Genomic DNA, 12497 nt, shown 5'->3' with positions numbered 1-12497 from the left:
TCGTAAAATTAGGTAAACTCCAATTTTTTAGTGCTTTTTCCGCCAAATACAAGCAGACTTTTTTCCTGGAAAAGAAAGTTTTTTGCTTCATCAGATCTTGCGTTGCTAAAAGAAGTATATCACGAAAAGTTTTTTTAAAGTTGATACATAATGCGAGGTTGGCTAACTTACCGAGCATCAAAACTTCACATAATTCTCTGTAATTAATCTGTAAATGAATCGACCTATTATAGTAATGCTTTTTGCGTCCCTGTGAAGAGAGACTCTTTGGCACTATTTTAGCACAAAATGGAAAATACATATTACTTTAAAAGGATAACCGTTGTTGATTTTATCGGATTTAATGATTAAGCTAAAAACAGCCAAATCATTTTTTTTCTAATTGGCGGTGTGATGCTAACTATGTGTGATTTCCCAGTGAAATGAAACTTGGACCAGCAAAAACTTGATTTCATTGACAAAACTTTGCATATCTTACCAATATCTTGCTAAGCTAACGTTTAATGATAAAAACTTACATGTCATTTATAGAGTGTCTTTTATACATGCTTTTGATAAGGTAGTCATGACGTCTTGATAAGATCTTAATAAACTAGCAAACTTCATGAAATGCCGCGATATCTTTGTGCATATCGTGACGTTTCTAACCAAAAATCCTATCAAAATTTCAACAAGATAATTCAAGTTTCCTTTCCCTGGCATAACATGCATCTCTGCCCGTCTTACATTGTATTCAATATTGAGTAAAGCTTTCAAACTTATTGAGATGAATTTCAATTTATATATCAATTCAATTAATTTGGAATGCATTTAATATGCATAATTAGTGGATGGTTTCGTAAAGTGTGCGTTTTTCAAGCAGAATTCATAGTGATGTAATTGTTCAGATTTTCAGTTCTCATTCTTTTCAATTTGTGAACAAATACTGTCCAATTTGAAGCTGATAAATAAGACCTTCAATACAATGAATTTATTTTATATATTTTTATGTGAGTACTTCAGACCCCTGTGAAATATATATGCTCCGACCCCACTTGTGGGAGGTAGATCTATGCCCAGGCTTAGTTGTGCCCAAATTACATGATCTGGCAAACGTTTGAGTCGCACGGTGATCTGGACAAGAGTCGCACTATGGTCTGATCGGGGGCAAAGTCTGGGAAAACGTCTGGAAAATGGTCGCATAAAGGTCTGACCAGAGGGCAAAGTTGCCTCACAGTCTGATTATAGGTCGCATGACAGTCTGAACAATGAAGGCACTACGGTCTGATCAGAGGCCAGAGTCTGGATATAAGTTGCCCCAAAAACTGACCACAGAGCATTAACTGACGATTTGCATTCGACTACAGTCTTATTACGACTGTTTTTGATGAGTCGAAAGAAAAGTTGCAGGCACTTCAAAATGACTTTTTTTGTTTATAATTTAATCAATTAGTTTTGTCCTATCCTTAACAAGATATAATATCTTAATAATATTTGAGTTGATTAGTATGAGTTTGATTTCAATAATTTAAACACAGCTGGTTGTAACATGAATTCAGGAAAAGTCTGATCATAGGACAAAGTTTGGAGGATGGTCTGATCAGAGGGAGCGTTGGCCGCACTAAAGTCGCACAAAATGTTGGGTCGCACGAAAGTCGCACGATGTTTGTGGGTCGCATGATTGTCTGATCAGAAGGATGTGAGTCGCACGATGAACTGATCAGAGGTCTTTTGGGTCGCACGATTTGTTACGTCGCCCGATGGTCTGAGCAGAGGGCAAAATCTGGGAAATGGTCTGATCAGAGCGATCTAGGTTTGCACAACAAAACCTGGTTGTGCAATTTTTTTAGTCAATTTTGACCGATCAATATATTTATCCTACAGAGTTGTGATTTGCGTCACTAGAAAGTTCGTCCAGTGTAGAGTGGGAAATTTTAAAAAATTCAAAATTTCGTGTTTTTCGAGATGTTAACGTTTAAATAAAGTCTTTGATAACATTTCACTCTTCACACAAATGTTCACAATTCTGGACTTTTTAAAAAAAACTTAATTTTGGCAAAATTATCTCAACATTTTCCATATGTACAGCTTTCAGTGACTTTGATGAAACATCCATATTTACTCGTCCATATTTGTCTCATCGTTGATTTTTAGAACAAAACCAGTTTGGATTTTGATCGGAAAATTTTGGTTCATAGAGGCTTTAATTGTTTTTAATCTTGCCGCTACAAGAATTTTTTTTGTGCCTTTCTGGAAAACTATAAAAAAGACGATGCATTTATTTCGCGGTTGAAAATAAGTTGGTCTGCAGAACGTTTGATTTTGTTGACTTGAAGACTAAAAATTTTAATTGAACGAAATTTAAATAATTAATTATTTGTTCCTTGTTGTAGTTCTTCTGAATTTTCTTTTCGATGTCTTGCTAGTCGAAACTGTTTTTCAATTTTTCCATCAGACAAAAATGAGTTATATCTGAATTTAAAGTTTTCATTTCAATGGCTAGCTAAATATAGATATAGATAGAGAATTCAAAAGGACGCCATGTTATTTCGTAAAACTTTGAAGTTTCTATCTATGTTTGGTTTCTTATTCAATTGCTGGTTAAAGTTTTTGTTTACAATTGGACCGACTAATTATTCTCATTGATTTCAAACCCATTTTTTCAAGGAATGCAAATTTCTGAGCAAATGAAATTAAGAGCCAGTGCTTTGTCGACCTGTAAATTAGAACCATTAAATAAACGTTGTAGCGGTTTCATACTCAAGTCTGTGCGTTTACTTTCAGTAAACTTAATTTTTGGAATTTTCTCAAATTTTTTCTGATTTTCAAACTTAAACATCACATTTTAAAAAAAATTCTAGTTTTTTTGTTCTCTTTTTTGTCTATTCTCAAATATGTGGGTTTATATCATTTGATAGCTACCTTGCAAGAAAAAGTGTGTGGTAAATTACAAGGCCTTAAATACTTCACTCATTTTGGATTTAGATAGGAGTCCAGATGTTTTATTCTGAAGTCACTTTCATATTTAATTTGAACTCGTAGAATCTAATTGAGAGTAATGAGAGTCCAGGCAATCTTAAGAAAAATTGGAGTTTTTCTTGAGATAATTTATTGTTTCAACTTGGGTTTGGAAAGGGCATAGATATAGATTTCAATTTCGGGATGATAATGTTTGTTAAAATCAGTTGTTCACTAGATAAAATGTCTTTCTCATTAACTGTTTTTTAAGTGTTCTTTCTAGTGACATGAAGAAAACAGTTCTCACTGTTTTTGACTTTTTTAAACATATAAGTCATTTTTAAAGACTCTACCAAAGTTTTATACAAATTAAAAACTACTGAGTAAAACAAATTCCATGAATGTATTTTAATGGTGTATCGCTAATGTTACTTGAATTGAATTGATTGTTCTCATTAAAATTTTAATCATACATTTATGTGTTGCTCAATCCCAATATTGAGAGATCTTTTGGTTGTTTAATGAGATCTAATAAGGCTAGATATTGGCTCTTTTTATCTAATGATATTGATTACTTTGAAACTAATTGTTTTGGTGTAAATTTTACTGTTGTAATCAGTTTTAGTGTTTCGGCTTTAAATGTTCTTTTCATAAGGTTAAGTTGGAGCAAAAAAAGATCTCATTGATTGCAGGTGTCGCGTAGGAGAAGCGTATGCATGGCTTGCATTAATGGCTAATAGTTTTTATGACTGTCCTTCCAGAAAATGTAAATGAGTTTTGAGGTCTGAGGGCTTTTCTGATTATATTTGTTGTCCTGCCCATCAATCTCATTAGTAAAAAAATTTATACCTAAAAAATGAGCACACCTTTACTTAATTTTTTCGTGCAGTTGGTTGCTAGTTTTGATTTAAAACTGGCGCCTTCTATTTTCGTTAAAAAATTTGCGCTCTTTGTCTATATGTTGTTTTTCAGTTTTGTTTTTGAAAAATTTGGTACCTTTTAGTTGGCCCAATCAACTGTTTTTTGCTGACAAGTCTTATTGGTTCTCAAAAGAGAAAAATTGAAACTTTTGAATAAATTCATTCGACAGTGATTTTTTCTTTCTTTTTTTTTTAAAAATGATAAGATTTTAGAAAAAGCTCACCCTCCATTATTGAATTGTTGACTCAAAAATTTACTTCAATATTAAGATGTCATACCTGCTTAATAATCAGTCCTACCTGTTTGTGCTCCTTGTTTTTAATTCTTTGGATTCTACTTTGGGTTGAATTCGGTTATCAATAAAATGTTTCAATTTAATTGGATTTTTTTGTTTTCGTTTCTGCATATATTTGTTCATAAGAATTGATGGCTGCAGCAATAGTTTGATAAGTTCTGTCGTACTCTCTTTACTTAGAGTAGCTATTTGCGGTGCGGGTACACTTCAAATTACTTAATTCGCGATTCGCGAAGCGGAATCCTGACTTGAGTTTCTACTGCTTACTCGCGGAGCGGGATTTACGAAAAGAATTGTTAAAATGAATTTGAATTGCAAAGTTAGGAGAATGAAAAGAAATGGATTGAGATGCTTGTAAGCAAAACGTGAATGCGTGATCAGACATGTCTGATCACGAGGCGGGAAACCAAGAAGGAAATCATTAACAGATCACAAGACGCAAATTGAATAAATATGACCAGGATTATCAAGGGCAAATAAAATGAACTACTTTACAGCATCATATAAGATATACTGCATCGAGTAAAATAATAAATGATGATATCCTTAGGTATTACAAGTTCCAGGAGCAAATATGAAGCCCTGCAATTGTCACTTACCGCCTGAATATATAGCTTGGATAACCACTTTTTGAATTTGATCTGTTTGGCATTCTTCATATAGACTCTGGGCGCTAATTAGGGCTCAGTTTCTCTCGTTTTGCGGTAAAACCTGCTGTTCACTAAGTAAAATTTTCTTTTCTTGTTTGGAAATTCATTAGAGTTGATTTCATTTCAATCGTTTTGTTTTCGGGTGCTCATTCTTGTGAAACGAAAATCTTGTTCTCACTGTTTTGAAAACCTTTTGTTTAGGCGTCTATCCTTTCCTTTCTAAGAATCTATCACAACTAAAACATCAAATTTGAACTGCTTCATAAGAGGCACTCTATCTCTGCTTCAATTGGCAGACTATTGAGACCCTATTGTGGATGAGCCAGGTCGGACCATTATGTGCCATCGCACAATAGCGAGCCTCCTTGGCGTTATATTTGTACTCATTTTCAGCGGATGCTATTTTGTGTTACGCACTTTTACATTTTAAGGCATCACTTCACTTGCTATTTTAAATAATTCTTCTCCACGTTTTAGAGTAGGCAAAAGTTCAGGACAAATCAATTTACCGGTCTGATATCAAACTGCCGATCAATTAAACTTTTGCTTACTTTACACAAATTTTCAACTCTTATTTGTGTCTTCGCTATATTATAAATTGAAAACTCAATAGATCAAGGGCCGTTACCTGAGAAAAAATTTAAATTTAAATTGCTGTTCATAGTTTTAATTCCGTCTTAATTTCAGAAGATAAAAAAAAATCTTGAGCTATTAAATGATTTTTCACACTGTTAACGAGGAAGTTATATTAAAATAGAATATCGCGAACAGTAAAGAGATCGCGTGACGGGTTGTAATCTAGCAGATTGGTTTTACTATTACTTAATGTTTATGATTTACATTTAGTCAAGGTGAAAAAAATCATAGAAGAAAAATCAAAACCTGAGCAGCTCATTTAAAAATTCCATGGTCTCGTAGAAAAATTTGGTACAAGTAGACTTTTCTAGTCCTGGAGCTTTCAGTATTTACTGCCAACAGTTCAGTGAGCACATATTATTTGCACCCCCGAGAGTAGGTGCCATATATTGCATATTTTATTTTGTAATGGCACTTGTTCTGTAATGTACGGAACGGATCGTAATTATTTTAATATGTAACGTATCCTTTTCCAAAATAAGAACATATTTTATGTTGTTTGAAAATATGTATTAAAGTCGGTTTTCACTCTGCAATCTTGTACTTTTAAAAAAGTATTAATGTCATTAGAAAGCAACCTTGCAACCGATAAAAAGCAACAATTTAAATGACAGAGATCTGATTTTTAATTTTTTCAAGAATTCCCAATCACGTTTTCTTCAACTGTTTTTCAATTGACTTCACATTTTGTTTGAAAGAAAAAGTATGAACTACGTTGTGCTACACTGAGGTTAAAAACTAAGCAGAGCTAAAATTGCATTTTTCTTGTTTAATTTTAGTGTCAAATTTAAATCAAAATGTTTATATTTAGCTCTAAGCGCCTCAAAGAACAGGTTTTTGGTCTAAATAAGCCGGATCATACCACTGAAGTTGCACCAACAGGTGTCTTTTGGTTTTTGTGTTTGATAGGCACGTTAACTATTTTTATTAAAGTTCAATTTCTGAGTGATTCAACAGTCTTTAACCGTTGTAATGGTGTTGACTGCTCTTAATTTATTTTTGTCAAACTAGATAAAGTGGCAATAGTAGCAACGCATAAATTGCATTTGTGATCCCAGCTCGAGCATAAATCAAAATATTATCAACTCATTACACTTCTCTGGCAGCAGACCAAAAGATCGGTGGTAATAATAACTCGTATTTATACAGAAGATACACAAAATATTGAAATGAAAATTCATTATGAACATTGAATATGTGAACAAGACAACAAATTCTGAGATCCAAATATGTCATCAACTATTCATAGCGTGTCCCATAAAGTTGAAATAACCGAACATTTCAAAAGCCACATGTTACAGAGTTCAAAGGTCAAAGTTCATATTTAAAACATGTAGAAAAAATTGATGAATGAAATATTAATGGAGAAAACGTTGACATTAAAATGAGCACATTGATGCTCAATTGCACGTTTTTGGCGTTTTTCGAACGTTCGCTTATTTCAACTTTATGGGACAGACTATAGAATGATATTTATTCATATGATTAGTTTAAAGCCACTGTTGTTTTAATTGATCTCTTATCCAGCAGAAATGTTGAAAAACCAGAACAAATCCATAAATTTGATGATCATTGTAAGTCCGCTTTTCAGCTAAATTACCACCACAAAACTTGTTTCCTCTCATGTAACTGTTCCCTGTTTGTTTCGCTCTGTTCTGCGTTGTTTTTCTTGACATTTCTGTAAGGACATGATCCAAAGTTGTCAGTTCTAACAAACATACTGAAGTCTGATTCCTTGTACTCCATCACACGCTGGATGAACTCAACATATTCTTCTTTCATTGAAGGAGTCCTCGCTAAAATATGAAACGGATTATTAATTTTCTTAAACTTTTTCTCGACTTGTTGACTAAGTTTCATAAGGTAATAGTGATCTTGCATGTTCGTTCTTAATGCATTCAAGTCTCAATTCACATTGAATAATAATAAAACAATCGTGCATTAATTGTAAAATTACTCTTGCATAAAATATGGGGGGTTGCAGGGCCATGTTCTAGCACTATTACTTCACGATTATCTTTTATTATTTGTCAATGTGAAATGAAACTTAAATTGCATAACTTATGTACCAATTTGCAAGATCTTTGCATGGGATTCAAGAACCCCGTCCTAAGAATCAAAATCTCTCGCCCAAATTTGGCTCACCAGGCAAATTTTGTTTATCAATAAAAGGATGTGAAATGTGTGTACCAAAAATCATTTGCGCTCGGTAATGCACTACTAATGCATTCATTTTATTAGCACCAGAATAAAGGCTTGTAAGCATTTTTTTCACGTCAAATTTCAGACCTTTCACCCTAAAGGAGTGATTAGGAACCATTTAATAAACAACTATCATAAATCTACATAACTTATATCTATACAAACCTATAATTTAATCTATATGTAGAAATGTATATCTTTATTAGTACTGATGATCCGATGCAGTATTATATTACGCGATGTCGAGTACCGCTTGTAGATGTGCTGATATAGCTGTTTTCAAAAAGCGGTTGCCTTGTAATACTCTCGCAAGAGTCTTACAAGATACCCGTTTTCTTGGAAACTCTTGTAAAAAATGTCCTACGAGACAAGATCTTGCAACATAACCGTCACATTCCGACTATGGGGTATAACATTAGGGTATTAGTTAAAAATTTAACTTACACAGCACTTGCATCCTTTCGAATCCATCAGAGTCGCACTCGTGAAGAACGGCGTAATTGTCGTAATCAGTTGCAATAACCCTCATGCCCTCAAACACAGACGGGTCCATGTAAGATCTGGTCAGTTGAACAATTCCACTCGTGTCGTATTTCGGAGTCAGCTCGTCAACTGCACAGTCTAAGATGCCGTTCTCATTCACGAACACTGATTCACGCTTCACAGATCTAGGTGTGGTGTAGCTATTTGAGAACCCTGGAAATATGAACAATAAAAGGGTTACATATTCGGACGGTACCAAAAAAGCATGAACTTGCTTATTTACCGTCCACCTTGGTGCTTTTTATTTCATTGATTTATTAAAATAAATTTGTTATTTATATAGCATTGAGGTAATTAAATTATTATTACATAACACATAATGCACTTTTAAAATTATGGAAAAAGGAAAGAAACGTCAATTACATCGAAATTTTTTGTAGAATGAAAAATTAAATTGATCTTGACAGCTGTGAAAATTGTCATCCATTTTGTTGTTTATGTTTAATTTTCAAAACATACTCAGTAACTCAATCGGCCGTATTAAAACCATAATTTTTGATTTTCACTAAAATTTCACTCAGCGACTTCGTAAACCCCCCTATAGACTCAAGCATACTTTTGGGCTATGGCCATTTTTTGTTGATGTTTAAGACCCTGATCGCCAGCAAATAATGCTAAAAAACACAAGCTAGTGGAGACGATACGCCTTAGGACAAATGTAGTTTTGACCACCCGAACTAAATACTTTTTTGAAAAACGCTACTGTACGAATTGCATTTTTTCCCACTCGAATACAATAAAAGCAATAGCATTTTTTTGTCTAATTTTTCTTTCAAGAACGCTATTTGTTTTTCTACATCAGCAAGAGTTGCCAAACACAAAAGTTGCATAAAGTTTACAAACATTTCCCCCTACCGGTGGAAGTTGCATAAGCATAAGGATTGGACCATGACCCAATGAAGAATGACTAGCTTGGTCTATTTCCCTGTTAATTTCTAAATATTTGTGGAATAAAATTGTTACTTACAACTGTTTTCCTGGTCGATATGTTTGTATTCAGAATACAGACATGATATTTCATCCTCGAAAATCTGTCTGTAGTGTCCAATCTCATACCATCCTCCAGTTACGAATCTCCCCTTCTCAAATCCTTCCATCACGTCTATTTGAGGACATTCGAACAAAGTCTCTTGCGAGAACCCTTCAAGTTGTAAACATGCAAGGACGGCAACAAATAATGCGGAAGTTTTCATTGTTTCAAATGTATCCTCCAAAATTTTGATTTCAAAATGCAAAATTTACTGACTATCTAGAATTAATTCTTGTAAAAAAAGGATGATTTTAATCAACTCTTTGAACTTGAACAACAGTTAAATCGGTTAGATTGTTTACAAAAAGTAGTTTGAAATGTTGCTTGGTTTTTGACAGTAATCAACTAATAAAATGATTACCAACTGCAAATTTCACGAAGTTTGCTCAAGTCAATAGTTGCGAAATGTTACAAGGCTTTAAAGATTACCTTTTCCGATGCTTCAAATATTTTCCTCGTGAAACCATCCTCAAATTGATTAAATTTGTTGTTTGATCATGAATAAAACTCAGGGACGTTGAAATTTCCGAAGTTTGCTAATGTCATATTTTGATTGGATCAAATTTGTTTTAATGAGAAGTTTGCTGTCAAAAAGGTTCGTATCTCCAACTTTATTTGCCTTTCAGTTAGAAATATGGCCTTTGATTTTGTAAGATAAATGTTACTCCCTTGGTATTTCTCAAGAAATTCTCTGTCTACTATGAAATGACCTTTCTCAAAGATTACACGAGGATTCTTTTTCAGCCCAACGAAAGATGAAAAGAATTTCGGAACTGCCGCCATTTCATGTTCTTAAAATGGCAACGTTAATTCAAGTGCAATTGGTAAAAAAATTTACAACAATCTTTGGAACATAAGATTGTTGTAAAATTTATGCTCAAAGACAATCTTTGGAGCATAAATATCATGTCTCTGGGATCGTTTCATGAAAATGTTCAGATGTTTCTTGATCATTAACCGAACTGATTTTATGGGATATAAACTTGATTCTCTTCGATTAAGCTATCTATAAATTTTTCCAAACATGCACATTTTGGTACAAAACTGTTAGAAAATGAGGACAAGATAAATTCCTAAAATTTCGACAAAAAACGTTGATTCTATATGCATAGGCACAATTATGGTTGAAAGGATAAAGCTCTGGATACAAAAATTAAAACAAAACGACTAAAGATCATATTGAGACTTTTGCTAATTGCTTAAAAATATCATTACAAGACAATTTGATACTAATGCACAATCAATTATGCTTTGACAAACACTAAAACAAGGTTTTCATACAAAGGCAATTTCGTTGAATCACAATGAAAATCTAGAGGTTGCCAAGACAGCCGTAACATTCTGCAATTATAGAAAGAGGGATTGACACTTCAAAATGAATATTTTGTATTTACTGTTGTGTGTCATCTCAAAGTTGACTGAATCTATAAAATTTATTTTGTGCATATATGGACAAACTGGGATAATTTGAGTCAAGAAAAACAACCCAAAAAGCGACCAAAGTTATCAACGATATGGAAATTATCTAAATAGTTGCCAGAAATTATTGAACGTTTGATATTGAAGACCATTTTTTCTATATTTGTTATGCTTAAAAAGAGGCAAGGCTCTAAATTACGATGTCTGGTATTCTGTAAAAGCGCATTTAATATTTTTCCAAAAACCAAACCAAACTGTTTTGCAGTGAAAAACTGCCATTTTTGCAAAAAATATCAGTTAGAACATCTCAATCCATAATATACAAAAACTCAATCTAAATCTGCAAAGTTTCGAGTTTCGATGGTGCCACAGCGGAATTTCTGAGTAAAAATATGTCAAAATTTTGCATACTAGGCTAAATTTGGATTCTATGAGACATTGGAGAAATTTTAAAACATAGCTGGCAGATTGCCAGAGAACAGCCGCAATAGCTTTGCAGATATGCAGTCTCAAAAAGCTCCGCATTCTCAAGGTAAAAGAAACACAACAAAAAAGAAACTTTTTTAAAATGCTGAGCTCTTGTTTTTTAAGAACGTTCATTTTATTGCTGATTCTCTTAGCTGCCCTTCTGTTAGAGTGACACGCAATCACTATATCCTTCAGTTAGAGTGACACGCAATCACTTGACCCTTATCTCTTTGAATTAAAGTAAAGTGAAGTCAATTTCAGAGTGAGGAAGTCATTTTTGAGACTGAGGTTAGTCACCTGTAACCATAAACTTAATCAAGCGAATGATCAAAAAACCTCTCCCCACTAAGAACGAAAAAATTACCTCACGTACGCAATTCAGTTGAACCTGCATGAACGAATGAACTAAAATCAGATTTGAAGTGATTGTGACGTCGTATGGTCGTAACAAAAATTTTGACGAATGCGTCCAACAAATTAGCGTTTTTAAAGGAAACTGAAAATGAGAAAGATTGAGTTCAAATGAAATGATTCACCGTTTTTTTAGTAAACGACTAATAGAAGTAATTACAAACGAGTGTACTATCATATCTCGAGAAGACAGAAATCACAAAACGATTAGGATAGAAGGCGACATAACTGCAACTTCAACAAAATTTTACGCAAAACGAATTGAATTTAAGCAAAAAGCGGTTTTTAAAAAATAAACCAATAAAAGTATACAATTTGGGTAGTTCTGTTTTTGTTTCACGGATATGCGGCTCCAAATTTACTCTAACGCTAAGAGTATAAGCTTAGTGCCAAAACCTTAATTGATTTGATTTCAAAATTGTTATTAAGCATTCCTTAAGTCGTTTTATTTGATTCTAATTAGCAGCGTTTATCCCCACTGAACAAACCTGACAAAATACACAGTATGTAAAAAGTGGGGGAAATGAGAAGGTAACATGAGAGTCAAACGAGAGAAAATCATACAAATATGCCAATTTAAAACATTTGCTCAAAAAATCAGAAAACGCACAGAAGTTAAAACTATTTCCACTATGAAACCTTCGCTGATAAGACCATACAATAGCTAGAAAAAAATCATTTTCTTATCTGCATCAGGCCATGAAAACGTAAAAAATAGAACAATGAGCCAACGCATACTGCGCAGATAGGGAAAACAAAGAGCTCCGTATTTTCAACATTTCGTAAGTTCAAAATGAATATCTAATAAAAGAAATAAGATAAACATAAACCGACTAACCTCGAGCAAATGGCTCTCGAACAACATACGGAGCAACTAACTCAGAGGGGCCTGCAGCCAATTGTTTTATTGGGTGCAAAAAATTCCACCGAAGGAGGTGTCAGACACCCCCCCCCCCCCAACTCAGCAGTAACAGAGTGCAGCATT

At 33.5% G+C, this 12497-nt stretch overlaps 1 protein-coding gene across 1 annotated transcript; it reads right to left on the bottom strand.

The window, feature by feature from the left end:
* Window positions 1–6557: 6557 nt before the first annotated feature.
* Window positions 6558–9960, bottom strand: LOC142337234 (apolipoprotein D-like). The gene is made up of 3 exons (XM_075386376.1): window positions 9152–9960; window positions 8086–8337; window positions 6558–7235 (listed from the first exon to the last, which is right to left on the bottom strand). Exons 1-3 carry the CDS (start codon window positions 9375–9377, stop codon window positions 7036–7038), a joined length of 678 nt encoding a protein of 225 aa, XP_075242491.1. The 5' UTR covers window positions 9378–9960; the 3' UTR covers window positions 6558–7035.
* Between the last annotated feature and the right edge of the window lie 2537 nt (window positions 9961–12497).

The sequence above is a fragment of the Convolutriloba macropyga genome, chromosome 3 (genome assembly GCF_964194025.1).
Source record: "Convolutriloba macropyga chromosome 3, txConMacr16.3, whole genome shotgun sequence".
NCBI lineage: Eukaryota > Metazoa > Xenacoelomorpha > Acoela > Convolutidae > Convolutriloba > Convolutriloba macropyga.
The sequence above is the reverse complement of the archived record's forward strand: the minus strand, read 5'-3'. Positions and strand labels throughout refer to the sequence as shown.